Source organism: Procambarus clarkii, chromosome 93, assembly GCF_040958095.1.
Source record: "Procambarus clarkii isolate CNS0578487 chromosome 93, FALCON_Pclarkii_2.0, whole genome shotgun sequence".
Classification (NCBI taxonomy): domain Eukaryota; kingdom Metazoa; phylum Arthropoda; class Malacostraca; order Decapoda; family Cambaridae; genus Procambarus; species Procambarus clarkii.
This window is the reverse complement of record NC_091242.1, coordinates 3228757-3244475: the sequence shown is the minus strand read 5'-3', so window position 1 is coordinate 3244475 and position 15719 is coordinate 3228757. Positions and strand designations below refer to the sequence as shown.

The 15719-nt window shown below is 46.0% G+C and overlaps 2 protein-coding genes across 3 annotated transcripts in view; one reads left to right on the top strand and one right to left on the bottom strand.

Moving 5' to 3' along the window:
- Positions 1-2100, bottom strand: part of LOC123746845 (modulator of smoothened protein) — a 146770-nt gene extending 144670 nt beyond the window's left edge. The window contains exon 1 of the mRNA XM_045728642.2: positions 1534-2100. The gene's annotated coding sequence lies outside the window, so the exon portion shown is untranslated. The remainder of the gene's footprint in view (positions 1-1533) is intronic.
- The window catches only part of LOC123746843 (uncharacterized), a 140788-nt gene that overhangs the window by 86240 nt on the left and 38829 nt on the right, over positions 1-15719 (top strand). For both annotated transcript variants that reach the window (XM_069319416.1, XM_069319415.1), the window contains exon 2: positions 13886-13980. In XM_069319416.1, coding sequence (XP_069175517.1) covers positions 13886-13980 — 95 coding nt within the window. The remainder of the gene's footprint in view (positions 1-13885; positions 13981-15719) is intronic.

Sequence of the window (15719 nt, the reverse complement as noted above, 5' to 3'; positions counted from 1 at the left end):
GAGATAACGCCAAAACCTTTCTTGTGCGCCAGAGATGCTGGACTCGTGATCATGGTGTCCCAGGATAATACAATAATTAACTAACACTTACCTTGAAATACTCGCAAACTTATACGAGAACACAGAGATGGTGGTTTAAATTGTATATTATTACACGTTCCCCCTGATTACCATGCCTGGGGGACATGTCCCCGGAGTACCTGTCCCCCAGCTGGTGGTGGGAGAGAGTGCAGAGCGCAGCCGACGGATATCCAACCAGCTAATTCACTCTCGTTCTCTGAATAGTACATCGCATTTTGACGTATAATTTTCCCAAGGCCAAAAATTGATGCACTAAAAATGATAGCGGCTCGCGAAAATGCCGATGTGTCGTTTTCTCTACGTAGGTCCTCGGGTAGGTTAGGTTCGGGCAATTTAGTACAACAGTTGTAACGTTGAGAACGTTTGGGAGAACGGGCTTTACTCTCACCCGGTCTTCAGTTCTTCATACGGGGTAAGTGAGCTCACACACCTAGTGCACACAGCATAATTCAATCAACTCACCTTTGTCGGACCTAATGCAACCTCAAAAGCAAAAATATGGGAGGCTAGGATACCCTTTGATTTCTTATAGGCTTATTCTGGCCATGGGCCAACGCAGTGTCACCGCAGATCCCATAAATGTTCTAGATAATTGGCCTGTCTACAATTGACAGTCATAATCCCACAACGACATCCCCTATCTCTTATCCTCTACAGAATTGTGCTCAAGCCTAGCCTCTCTCTCCCAGTGTTGCGTAATATTATATAACATGGTGTTATATAATGTACTCACTAGAAAGAAGACGAGAGAGATATCAAATAATATACACCTGGAAGATACTGGAGGGTCAAGTACCAAATCTACACAGTAAAATAACAACGTACTGGAGTGAACGACATGGAAGAAAATGTAGAATAGAACCAATGAAGAGCAGAGGTGCCATAGGCACAATCAGAGAACACTGTATAAACATCAGAGGTCCGCGGTTGTTCAACGTCCTCCCAGCAAGCATAAGAAATATTGCCGGAACAACAGTGGACATTTTCAAGAGGAAACTAGATTTATTCCTCCAAGGAGTGCCGGACCAACCGGGCTGTGGTGGGTATGTGGGCCTGCGGGCCGCTCCAAGCAACAGCCTGGTGGACCAAACTCTCACAAGTCGAGCCTGGCCTCGGGCCGGGCTTGGGGAGTAGAAGAACTCCCAGAACCCCATCAACCAGGTATCAACCAGGTATCAACAGCCTCTACAGGATCAATCAATAAATAACAGAGCAACGAGGGACCCAGAAGGACAAAGTTCATACAAAAGTAATATAATTAACAAAAAAAGATTACAAGTTACGTTAGTAGCCTCTTCTAAAACTTGAATTTAAATTCCCATCTTCTCAATATTCACTAGGTTGCATTTCGGCCCCAAGAACTTAATTCTTACTTTAATTTCAAGCGCCTCTCGAGTGTCACAGAATAAATGAAAAACAAGAACTGAAAAGTTAATGAAGGTAAAAGTTTACCTTAACGAAGCTTGTCGTTGGCGCGGGTCAGCTGACTGCAGGCCGCGCCCTTCTTGCTGTGAAGCGTCGTCTGGGTGGCGGGAACACGGCCGCTGTCGTCCCTCGTCGCCCTGCCCCAGGGCTGTCGTCCCTCGTCGCTATGCCCCAGGGCTGTCGTCCCTCGTCGCCCTGCCCCAGGGCTGTCGTCCCTCGTCGCCCTATCCCAGGCTGTCGTCCCTCGTCGCTATGCCCCAGGGCTGTCGTCCCTCGTCGCCCTGCCCCAGGGCTGTCGTCCCTTGTCGCCCTATCCCAGGCTGTCGTCCCTCGTCGCACTGCCCCAGGCTGTCGTCCTTCGTCGCGGCGACCCAAAGTGGCTCTCGCCACGACAATACCACTAAAGACTTGTATCTGGTTATCAGTGGCTCCTCCCCACAGAACCGCCACTATGAATTAAACTCATCACAGTAAACAGCATACCCTCTTCTGGGTAACCCAGGCTACCCCTGATGTTGGCACGAGGTCCGTGGCACTCTACATAGTCCTGACCTCCCTTACAACGTGACGATGTCAACTAAACTCTCGGAGCCGGGTTGGGTATGTCTGCCCTCCATGACGTCTCGGGGAATACTGTCGCCCTCTACCCCAATCAGAACCTAGAAAGCTAGCTCTCACTGATGACGTCACCTTGGGCTACCTGGTGATTGGTCATCTGAAGCAGCTGCAACCAATCACCTTCGTTCTTGTCGCCCGGGTTTCAGGGTCTTCATCTCGGCGCCAAAATCCTCCTGACACCGTCAAACCTATGACATTAGGCTTCGCCGCCGCCCCCCAAAACTAAAAATTTGAATTTCTTGAAAACGCCGGTATTCACAGCCTTCTCATAACAGATGAAATGTTCTTTGTGCTGTCTAGTATGTGCATGGAGGTGGGGAAAGTGACGCTTGAAGTAGGGAACGTAGCAGATGAGACGGCAAGCGTAACAATATGTAATGAAGCAATACCTCTCACAAAGAGGGTGGCTATGCTATTGAACATTCGTGTGTGGACATGTATCCATGTGTGGGTATGTATGCATGTGGGGACATGTATCTATGTGTGGACATGTATATATGTGTAGACATGCATAAATGGGTGAATACGTATCCACGTATGGACATGTATTCATGTGTACTCATCTAGTTGTCCTTGCGGGGGATGAGCCTCGGCTTTTTGGTCCCGCTTCTCAATTGTCAATCAATTGGTGTACAGGTTCCTGAGCGTACTGGGCTCTATCACATCTACATTTGAAACTGTGTATAGAGTCTGCCTCCACCACATCACTGCCTAATGCATTCCATATGTAAATTACTCTGACACTGACAAAATTCTTTCTAATGTCTCTGTGGCTCATATGAGTACTAGGCTTCCACCTGTGTCCCCTTGTTTGTATTCCACCCGTGCTAAATAGTTTGTCTTCGTCCACTCTGTCAATTCCTCTGAAAATTTGTAAATGGTAACCATGTATCAATATGATAGATATGTGGACATGTATCCATGTGTGGACATGTATACATGTGTGGCTGTGTATCCATGTGGACATATATATTTCAATGTATGGATATTTATCTGTGTATTAACGCTTATCAAGCAGTCAAGGTATTGTCAAGGTGTTTGTGCCTAGTGTTTGACACGAGGCAGCTGCATGGTGAAGGTCTGGAGAAGCGGAGAAAGTTTCCATTTATCTTAATACATCATTTAGCTGGCGTTCCCCGAGACTAGGCTCTCAAATGTCTCGCGAGATTCAGGGCTTTGAAACCCTTCCGTCCCCCCCTCCCCCTTCCACCTACCCCTTTCACTCTCCCCCTTCCACCCCCTATCAGTCCTTTCTGGTGGTCCATGCCCTCCAACCAGCCCTGCTCCCCCTGCCTGGATCACATCACTATGCATGAGCGAGGTATCTGACTCACCCCCCGGCTGACACGTGAAGGCAGCAGCCTAATGAACTTACTGTGCGGCTACTGCTCGTCGTCCCCGCCAGGACCCTACCCTTTGTCTCTAGGTTATGGCTGGTTGAAAAGTCTGTTGGTGTTGGTAACTGAGTGTGAATGGCAAGGAGGGGGGGAGGGGGTTGTTTGAGTGGTTTCGTGAGGGTGTGTACTCACCTAGTTGTGCTTCCTGGGCTGTGTGTGTGTGATTTCAGTTATTTGTGCCAGCAGCCCAAGCTGTTAGCTCTTGGACCCTGGCTTTCTAACCGCCTGTTGTCTTCATTACTGACCCGAGCTATTTTTCTCTCTCATATCTATAAACTCTCTCTCACACTGCCCCGGGATGTAGCCCACTAGAGGGAAGGGGAGTGCAAGAGCAGCCATCTTCCTATTTTGGAAGTACTTATAGTAACGATGAGAACCATAGTACAAAGTTCTACTATCTAATTGCTTAGTACGTCAATCTTTGTACTGTGTTGCACATAGTTACAAAAACTACTATCTAAACAGGAGGACTGGTTGGCGAGAGGGGAAGGGAGGTGTGGGAGGGGTGGAAGAGGGGGAGAGGAAAGGGACAACTTACAGATCTTCCGATATTGAATTGTATGAGAGACAGGTGACACCTTCCCGTACTACAGCGCTTCCGCTCCCCCTATTGCTCTCTCTCTCTCTCTCTCTTTCTCTCTCTCTCTCTCTCTCTCTCTCTCTCTCTCTCTCTCTCTCTCTCTCTCTCTCTCTCTCTCTCTCTCTCCAGTGTGCTCACTCATTTGCCTAATAGGGTAAAGCGAGGTTGACAGGAAGTAGGAAAGGTGTAAAGGAGGCGACGGAGGGTGAAGGGAGGGAGGGAAGGTGCAGCAGTAACTCACAGTACCACCACCTCCCACCGTAGTCGTCCACAGTACCACCACCACCCACCGTAGCCGTGTACAGTACCACCACCACCCACCGTAGTCGTCCACAGTACCACCACCACCCACCGTAGTCGTCCACAGTACCACCACCACCCACCGTAGCCGTGCACAGTACCACCACCACCCACCGTAGTCGTCCACAGTACCACGACCACCCACCGTAGTCGTCCACAGTACCATCACCACCTACCGTAGCCGTGCACAGTACCACGACCACCCACCGTAGTCGTCCACAGCACCACGACCACCCACCGTAGTCGTGCACAAGAGGACCTGTGGCCGCCGCTGAGCACCAGCAAGTCTCCTGAGGTGGTGGCATGTCGTGGAGCGGATCAGGGAGGTCGTCGTGTCTCCCGCCATGACTGGTGTTCACTGACATAAAGAATTTGAAGTCATGACTAAAGTTTGGTCATATAAGACTCCCATCACTAGGTAAGCGATGATCATGACGGCATTATAGGTGAATATACTGAACGGTAATGTACACTGAGAGGTGTGTGGCGACACCAGGAGGGTGTAGCAAGGGTGTTATGGGTCAGTGCGGGAACACCTGAGTATTCCAGCAGGTGTTGGCTGGTATTGTGGCACATGTTTAGTGGGACGAGATCAGGCAGTTGTCTCTCTTTCACTCACTATAAATGTCATTATCTCTCAGAGCACCGTAGTTACTTAGCTGACTTTGTTTGTTTTCTCCCTCTCTCCCTCCCTCCCTCTCTCCCTCTCTCCCTCCCTCCCTCCCTCTCTCCCTCTCTTCCGTCCTCTCTCCCTCCCTCCATCTTTACCTTTCTCCATCGTCAGTTGCCCGTTTCCCAATCTTCAAGAGCCATTATCTCCTACGCTCGTGTATCTGTTCATCTCTTTGTTCTTGTGTTATTTTGTTCTCCAGTGTTCTAAGTCTACGGCTAAGGAGAGTTCCGTGTTTTAGGAATTATATAGAATTTTTTCGAAGGAATAACAGAAACATTATTATCAAAATTGAATAGTACCGAAAATTCAAGAGATAGCAATTGTATCTGTCCAATGTTACTCGTTAAGATAAGAATTATGGGATCAGATCGCATTAATGTTATTTCTGAACGGCTACACATGTTATTCATACGTTCTATGGACATTTATCCGTTTCGTATTGGTTGAAATGTCTTATATACCTTCGGACGTTCTCTAAATGTTGAGATGTATGGGGCGATCCCACTCGATTCGTTTACACGTTCTGTAGGTATTCCGTCGTTCCTTAAGCCTTAATACGTTCTCGGGTAATTACGTTCTTTGGATATTTACATGTTCTTAAGATCATCGCACGTTCTTCGGACACCCATTTGTTCTTAGAGCTGCTGTGTATTCTTGTGGTCTACTTACGTTCTTGGGACATTCAAACGTTCCTAAGACGTTCACACATTATTGAGTTAGTCATACATTCTTGCCACGTTCATACATTCTTAAGACTTTCACAGGTTCTTGAGACGATCACACATTCTTGACCTCCATGTTGGGTGGATCACACGTTCGTGAGACGTTCCTCTATCGCTCCTCACATTCCTTTATGCCGTTCAATTACCAAAACACTCGGAGAATCTGTCAACCGGGAGCAGCTGGCACTTCTTTGGGTGTAAATTCATGATATTTAATCTATATGCAAATCTTCGTCCTCAAAAAATTGCACTAGTATTCCCTTAAGACACGTAGTTTTCTATGGAGCTCCTTGCCACATTTTCTATGGCGTTCTCTAACCTTTTTTTTTTTCTTATGTACTTTGCTGTTTTAAAATTTAATATTGATTTTAATGTCTACTTTTTATTGATGTTTTTATTTTCTTTGTTTTTTTTAATGTTCATTTGTGTTTATTCTTATTATTTTTATTATTATTTCATTCTACTTCTTCAGTTATGTTTTTTTTTATTTCATTGTACTTCCTATTGTCTATAATCTTTTATTGACATTTGCAACAATTCATGTATCTATTATTCTTCTACACTTCGTCCCCCATTCTTCCCTGCTTCCCTCTTTCCCACTCTTATCTCCTCTCACCTCCCACCCTCCCCTCACCCCTTCCCACTCTCCCCTCACCCCTTCCCACTCTCCCCTCACCCCTTCCCACTCTCCCCTCACCCCTTCCCACTCTCCCCTCACCCCTTCCCACTCTCCCCTCACCCCTTCCCACTCTCCCCTCACCCCTTCCCACTCTCCCCTCACCCCTTCCCACTCTCCCCTCACCCCTTCCCACTCTCCCCTCACCCCTTTCCACTCTCCCCTCACCCCTTTCCACTCTCCCCTCACCCCTTCCCACTCTCACTACCCATTTTTTTACAACAAACTTTTAAATAAAGTTGTGATAAGTCTACGTTAATTTCCATCCGTGTTTGACTACCGAGTGAGGACGGCAGCTTGGGTGCTCCCACACCAGGGACTGTTGTTTAGAGTGGGGGATGGTGGAGGTTGGTCTTGGCACTATCTGCTATTGTCTGTACCATTTTGGGATGTGATGATGATAGTTATGTGCCTTGTTTTGTGTGTATGTGCGTGTGTGTGTGTTTGTTATTTGTGTCTGCAGAATCGAGTTATTAGCTCTTGGACCCCCGCCTTTCTGACCAATCTATTTTTTTCTCTATTATGTATATTACATATATTTCTCTAATACACACACACACACACACACTAGGAAGCGGCCCGTAACAACTGTCTAACTCCCAGGTGCCTATTTACTGGTAGGTAACAGACTTATCAGGGTGAAAGAAACTCTACCCCATTTCTTTCTGCCGCGGCCGAGACTCTAACCCGGGCCCTTAGGACTACGACCCCCGAGCGCTGTACATTCACCCGCGAGGCCCGTGTGTGTACTCACCTAGTTGTACTCACCTACTTGTACTCATTTAGTTGTTTACAGACATATCAGATGTCTGTCATGTCAAAACGCTTATCGTGATCATGTCAAGGTCCTTCCCGCGGTCATGTCAGAGACTGACAAAGGCACTTCGTCCCGTCAAGGTCTTTGTTGTTGTTATCATTGGCATGGAGAGAAGGACGTGTTGACCTGAGCTTCATGTATGTTTGTATGTTCCTCTCTCTCTCTCTCTCTCCCTGCCCTCCCTCCGTCGCCTCTCTCTCTCCCTCCCTGCCCTCCCTCCGTCGCCTCTCTCTCTCCCTCCCTGCCCTCCCTCCGTCGCCTCTCTCTCTCCCTCCCTGCCCTCCCTCCGTCGTCTCTCCCTCTTTCCCTCACCAACCATAACAATACCTCAGCCTCTCTACAATAATTGAAGCCATAAAGGTTCAGACTTTTTTGAAAAGACAGTTAAAAGGTTTTGTCTCCTGTTCTTTGTCGCTTTCCTCTATCTTATCTTCTTTCTCTACTTTTCATATTCTCCTTCTTCCCATCTAGGTACCTCGGTTTTCTGTTCCTATCTTTGAACAATGTTGCATTGTTTGCTTTGTCAATTCTCCTACAATCTTATATGTCGTAATTATGTCTTCCAGGCCACCTTTCCTCTTCTCCAGTGTGATGAGGTCCAGTCAGTGTTTCCTCGTAACTCAAACCTTTCAGCACAGGAGCCAGTCTCGTTGTATATCTTTGGCCCCTTTTCGAGTTTTCATTGTCCTATGTGTGTGTGTGTGTGTGTGTGTGTGTGTGTGTGTGTGTGTGTGTGTGTGTGTGTGTGTGTGGAGCCATAGAGTGGAGGTCGGTGTCCCCACACAGGCCTGTGGTTTAAGAGGTGACGTAGAGTGGAAGGTGGTGTTACAGACCAGCTTAGCAAGAGGTCCGCTTACTCTATCAGTGATGTTATCTCCTCCTACTTTATACCGTCGTTCATTGCATTATTCCTACCTCCTCCTCCTCCTCTACTTCGTATTATTCTGCGTCTTCATTATCTCCTTTCCTTCTTCCACTTTTCTCTTATTTCCTTAAGGCTTTTGGCGTCTATCAACGTATTATATATATATATATATATATATATATATATATATATATATATATATATATATATATATATATATATATATATATATATATATATATATATATATACTGCCCCAGCTGGCTCCCAGTATATCAGTCATTGATAAGTTAAACAACGTTGCAATATTTATATCCTAAGAACATGCAAAAACACTGGAAAACATTAAAGCTTAATAGCTAATGCTATTATGCTTATCTATTTCTATTTGTACCTAATCCTTCTTTCTCTTGCACGCTGCAAACCTGGGGCCAGATTCACGAAGCAGTTACGCAAGCACTTATGAACCTGTACATCTTTTCTCAATCTTTGGCGGCTTTGTTTACAATTATTAAACAGTTAATGAGCTCCGAAGCACCAGGAGGCTGTTTATAACAACAATAACAGTTGATTGGCAAGTTTTCATGCTTGTAAACTGTTTAATAAATGTAACCAAAGCCGTCAAAGATTGAGGAAAGGTGTACACGTTCGTAAGTACTCGCGTAACTGCTTCGTGAATCTGGCCTCTGTGCTTCAAACGTGACTGTGTCTAGTATCCTACTCGCTAACTGTATCCAAACATCACAAATGCTATTTCTGAAGCAGTGCTTAACACCACACACGTTTTCAATCATGTTGCACCTTTGTTTCGCGTCTTCCCAGCGATCCAATCAACAGTGTAGCTTGCGTTACTCTCTGTTCTATATTATGCATGCTGGTAACCCATCGACTTAATTATATACACTGATTTATTGTATTGGTTATATCTTAGATAATGCTGACTTTTGAGTGGTGTGTGTGTGTGTGTGTGTGTGTACTCACCTAATTGTGCTTGCGGGGGTTGAGCTTTGGCTCTTTGGTCCTGCTTGTATGTGTGTGTGTGTGTGTGTGTGTGTGTGTGTGTGTGTGTGTGTGTGTGTGTGTGTGTGTACTCACCTATTTGTACTCACCTATTTGTGTCTGCAGGATCGAGCATTGACTCTATGATGTGTGTGTGTGTGTGCTTACCTAATTGCCTAATTGTACTTACCTAATTGTGTGTGTGTGTGTGTGTGTGTGTGTGTGTGTGTGTGTGTGTGTGTGTGTGTGTGTTTACACAGTTATCTTCCGGATTAATTACCACAAACTCCCATAAGACCAGGGTTAAGGACAATTAATCACCATTTACAAGCCCTAATTGCTTCTCCGTGACGTGTAAACAACCAACTAGTGTCAGGACATTAGCCAACTCTGCTCTTCTTACATTCTAAAAGAGAAAAGTTCTGGTTGACTAAACAGCCAAAAGGCTTTGGTGAACCCTGTTCTTCCTATTGCTGTACTTGCTCACACGCACACGCGTGTGCGACACACACACACACGCGTGTGCGACACACACACACACACACACTTTGGTTCCTAGGGGGGGACCAAAGAGTCAAAGCTCAACCCCCGCAAGCACAACTAGGTGAGTACACACACACACACACACACACAAGGAAACAAATGGGGAGAGTTTCTTACACCCCGATGCACCTATTCACCTAGCAGTAAATAGGTACCTGGGAGTAAGACGTCTGCTACGGGCTGTTTCCTGGGGATGTGTGTGTGTTAGAGATAAATATATGTAATAGAGGAGAGAGATTGGTTAGAAAGGCGGGGCCCAAGAGCTAATAGTTTGATACTGCAGACACAAATAGTAAATACACACAAAATAAACGTACATAAGATGGAAAATTCGAGAGAAAAAAGCAATAAAAAACAATTAAATGTTAACATGGGCTGATGTACTGGCTGTAGGAGGATGTGGGGGCATAAAGGGCTCAACTTACATATTGTATGCCTGCCTGACAGCCCCAAATGGACGCGGCATGTATCATTTCCTGCGTGTTAATGTCCCTTGTTGCCCGGAGTTATTCATGCTGGGGTGGGAGGGGGAACTCTCTCTCTCTCTCTCTCTCTCTCTCTCTCTCTCTCTCTCTCTCTCTCTCTCTCAGCAGGAACACCAATAATTAAAAGGAAAAATGCAGCTGAAAATAAAATCATCTGATGCCATTAATTGTAAATTGTCCGAATATTTGTTCGTTATAGACAACTGCGTCGCCGGGAGACTGATACACTTTGTTATATACCATAAAGAAAATAAATTAGGTCAATGTGAATTGTTAATCACTAAATTATAGATTTTGTTCGTTATAGCTAGAGATAATTATTAGAAGGGACGGAAGAGTCCATTTGGTGAAGTTTAAAAAGTGAGGGGAAAAGGGAGAGTCCATATTTGTTAAAGCGGAAAGGGAAAGGAGGCTTTGTAGTGTTCAGTTGGTGAGTTTTGAGAGGCAAATGGAACAGGAGAGACCATTTGGTGAAGAGGAAGAAGGCCAGGAAATGAACCACTGTTTTTAATTTATTTATTTGTGCGCTCTGGCACGTTTTTAAGGTAAATGTTAAACGGTAAAATTGTATTATTTAGATGCGCGTTTCCAGACCAGTCATTAGTGGTCCAGACCATTTAACTACCGGTGTTCTAGACCAGTCACCGGTGTTTCCCGCCATTTACTGGTGACCCAGACCAGTCACAGGCATTTTAGACATTCACGATCAATAGTGAAGTGGTTACGATACCCTGTACGCCAGGAGAGAGAGAGAGAGAGAGAGAGAGAGAGAGAGAGAGAGAGAGAGAGAGAGAGAGAGAGAGAGAGAGAGAGAGAGAGAGCCACTATCACCACCAGCCTCCCCCACCATCGTCACCACTCACCACCACTACTAGCACCACCACCACCACCAGCACCAAGGTCACCCCTGCGACCTGGTGACCCAGAAGGTGGCCTGGACACTGCCAGAAGGTGCGTGACCTTCCTGCGGGTACACGGAGTCACGGAATGCTCCGTGTCACGGACCCAGCGCCACAAGACCCGTAATTGTGGGCCATTGGCTCCATACTGCGCCTTTACCAGCCTTTACCAGCGTTCACCAACCTTCACCAGCGTTCAGCAGCGTTCACCAGCGTTCACCAACGTTCACCAGCGTTCACCAACGTTCACCAGCGTTCACCAACGTTCAGCAGCGTTCAGCAACGTTCAGCAACGTTCACCAACGTTCAGCAACGTTCAGCAACGTTCACCAGCGTTCACCAATGTTCACTCCTCCCGTACCGGTCACATTGTGTGTTAGCTACTTCAATAACTTTCACTCGTCAGTTAAGTTCCTACCGTTCACTCGTGCCCAACTGGCTCTTGTACAAGCATGAGAAGCTGGTGAGGATAACCTGGAGAGTTATGAGTGAAGGCTGTGTCAAGACGTGGTGCATCACGTATGTACGACCAGTTATATATTATGCAGCACCAGCACGGACCCCTAACCTAGTTAAACATGAAAAAAAGAAGGCTGAGAATGTCCAGAGTTTTGTCGCAAAATTGGCTCCGTAACTTATGAGTGTGAATTAAGAGAAGCGGCAGAGGAAACATGATCACAGCGTACATGATATCAAATGGTGAGAAAAATATATTAGGAATTAATATTTATGTTTAGGGCTTTGAATTGATATTGAAGTGATATAGTCATTGGTTACTCTATATGCTAATTCAGAAGTAGACACGATAGGCACACGGGCTAATTCCAGTCGACCGAGGGGACAAGAGGCGGGTCCAATCGCTGGAGCTCAACCGGCGCGAGCACGACTAGTAGCACACACACACTGTGGACCTGGGTTAATGACCGCGTTGCTAGCGGTCAATATTCTCCTATTTACTACCTCGTAAACATGAGACTCAACTCTTACGATATCCTGATACGAGCAGCCCCGCCGGCAGCCCGTGCGTGTGGGTCCGCCTCACTCTTGAGTCACGGGACTGTTGTGGTGTGCTGGGTGCTATGTCACATACGTCACACACTTTCTGGAATATGCAGCTGTCAAAGAAGCACAAAACATTACCGGTTATAACCAGTCTCTTCCTGGTTTATGTATATGATCCTCCAAGACGATTGGGCTCTATCACTGTCTGTTGATGACACAGACATTCTGAGAACAAACACAAGAAAACTGTAAGAAGCTACAGGAAGATTTGAACAAATTCCAAGAAGTGGCTACTAGAGTTTAACTCCAGCAAATGCAATGCGGTGAAGATTGGTGTTGGGGTCAGGAGGCTGAACTCAAGGTACCAAGGAGAAGAACCTCTGTCTTCGGATGGCTAAACAAGGAGTCGTGTAGGACATTATACACCACGTACGTCAGACCAAAGCTTAAAAATGAGGCGCAAGTATAGTGCCCGTATATTGTCAAACACAGAACACAGCTGAGTATAAATGAATGGTGCGCCACCAGACAAGTGCCAGACTTGAAAGGCAAGAGTTCCTAGGAAAGATTAAGGAACTAACCTCACGTAGCTGATAGGCACATGAGTACATGCAGACACACACGCACACCCACGCACGCACGCACGCACGCAAACGCACTCACATAAAACCTAATCAGTTTAAAAGGCAATTCTGGTGTCCAGTTTCATACACACAACCGGGTAACGCCCCCCCCCCCTCCCCCCAGACGCCATACACACCTTAAACTTGCTTCCTGTAACTTCCTGTATTAGGATTTACTCTCAATACACAGAGAAACAACATCACAGGAAAATCCACTGGAGCCGTGATGTGGTCTCGAACTTAAGCGCTAGGTATTCCCAGACGCAGGCTAAGGACGACTACGCGCCACGACATGGTCAAAATAATTGCAACCTGGGGGGTATTACTCTCAACATGAGAGATTCCTTACCTTCGTGTAGGCATAGGTGCTCATGTGTGTTTGTGTATGTATATGTATGTTGTGTGTATGTGTGTGTGCATCTTTATGTAGAGATGCGGTTGTGACATAGCTCCTGGTTAATGTTCTGTTTCCTCTTTGTGTACTCACCTAATTGTGCTTGCGGGGGTTGAGCTCTGGCTCTTTGGTCCCGCCTCTCAACCGTCAATCAACTGGTGTACAGATTCCTGAGCCTATTGGGCTCTATCATATCTACATTTGTGTGTGTGTCAAGTGGTGTTGTGGAGGCGTGAGGGTTCCATCACACTCTGTGTCATTACTGAGGTCCACTGAACGCCTCTAAGTCATTATTTGAACCCCTTGGAAGCCTCTCGTCATTACATCAGCCCTCTGGAAACCCTTATTTTTACTTCACGACACTGGAAGCATTTTTGTCATAAGTAGAGCTCTCTGGAACCCCCCATTCATTACCTGACCTCTCCCTGGAAACCTACTGACATTAAGCATGCCCCTGGAAGCTCCATCACCGTGAAATAAGCCCCCTGGATCTCCTCTATCATTAATTGAGCGCCATTGGCGTCTGTTCACTAAGACCTTCACAACACCGTAATCACATGGTTAACTGTGTTTCTTTGTTGACCAGACCACACACTAGAAGTTGAAGGGACGACGACGTTTCGGTCCGTCCTGGACCATTCTCAAGTCGACTTGAGAATGGTCCAGGACGGACCGAAACGTCGTCGTCGTCCCTTCATCTTCTAGTGTGTGGTTTGGTCAACATACTTCAGCCACGTTATTGTGACTCCTCGATTGTAACTGTGTTTCTCCTCCTTGTACTCCCAGGACACGAGGTGAGGTACATGCTGCCCCCTACCCACCGCACCAGGTACCAGACCAAGGTGTTCCAGCAGTCTGTGACTATCCTCATCAAGCTTCAGGTAAGAGATTTCATTCTGGTTATCATTGGAAAACCTCTCTTATCAGCTAATGGCTCAATCACTACACTCTCACCCTCTTCCCCTCACCCCTTCCCTCACCTCTCCCCTCACCTCTCCCCTCACTTCCCCCTACTTCCCCTCACTCCTCCCCCCCCCCACCACCCTCCATATTTCCCAATAAATGGACGTCAGTCTGAAATGATTAGTTCAAAAGTTTTTAATTGCTTTTAGACTTAAATGGCCATGTTGAAAAATGAATAGTGTATTAGTACAGGTGTGGTGGTGGTGTACCAGTACAGGTGTGGTGGTGGTGTACCAGTACAGGTGTGGTGGTGGTGTACCAGTACAGGTGTGGTGGTGGTGTACCAGTACAGATGTGGTGGTGGTGTACCAGTACAGGTGTGGTGGTGGTGTACCAGTACAGGTGTGGTGGTGGTGTACCAGTACAGGTGTGTGGTGGTGTACCAGTACAGGTGTGTGGTGGTGTACTACTACACATATGATGAACCATACTGTGTTTGACCTATCCCCCCCCTTACCCTATTTAACTACTTCACACAACGTATAACCCCCTCGTTACCCAACTGGGTTTACCTTCGTAACCAGCCTTACCTAACCCAACCCCCAACCACCATCGTTGACTAAACTACCCTATGAACCGACCTCGCTAAATGAACACCACTTTACTGCCTTAACGAGGCCCACTTTACTGGCTCGTAATGAAACCACTCATCTTATCCTCCAGCCGCAGCTGTAAATCCACTTGAACGAATCCGCAGGAAGATAAGCAAATAAATCCTAGGATTAAGAAATCTTCCATATGATGAGAGATAAGAAAGCTTGCTATACTTTCTTTAGGGAAAGGAAGAGTGATGTGACTCTGAAAGGAAGACTTGATGTGACACACAGTCACATCAAGAGTGATGTGACTGTGTGATGTGACTGTATACAAAGGGATGAAAAGGGTATGACAAACAAGGAATATTAAGTATTAAATATATCAACAATAAAACAGAACAGGAAACAATGGATATATATTTAATACATCAGTCACGCTGGATTTGTGATCCTGTGGTCCCGGGTTCAATCCCGGGCGCCGGCGACAAACAATGGGCATAGTTTCTTTCAGCCTATGCCCCTGTTACCTAGCAGTAAAATAGGTACCTGGGTGTTAGTCAGCTGTCACGGACTGCTTCCTGGGGGTGGAGGCCTGGTCGAGGACCGGGCCGCGGGGACACTAAAGCCCCGAAATCATCTCAAGATAACCTCAAGATAACTATATCAGTACCACCATTTTCTCACAGGGATTTAGTTTGTTGTGAAAATTCCTTAACGTTACTGTGGTCACCAGCCAGTAATTATCTGTAATTAGTATGTTAGTCTTTGATAATGTTTCCCTATAATTAAAATCCTTCCCCGGAGGTGGATAATATTGCACGTATAATGGGCAACTCTATCTGTGGGGCCGATTATATTAGTATTTTAATATAGCTGACGAGAGTAAGAAAGGATTATAGAATAGATTATCCTATAATTCTCAGATTTTGGAGGTTATTGAGGTATTAATTTATGCCTTTGTAACTCGAATATAATAATCCAGGAAGCAAATTATATATATATTAACAGACTAACAAAACCAGCGTAACTTATTTAAGGTTTGGTAGGTAGGAAACATATAGTTCCAAACTGGAAACTGTCGTGCCTTTTAAAGGTCAAATGAAGTGATGTTACCATTTACG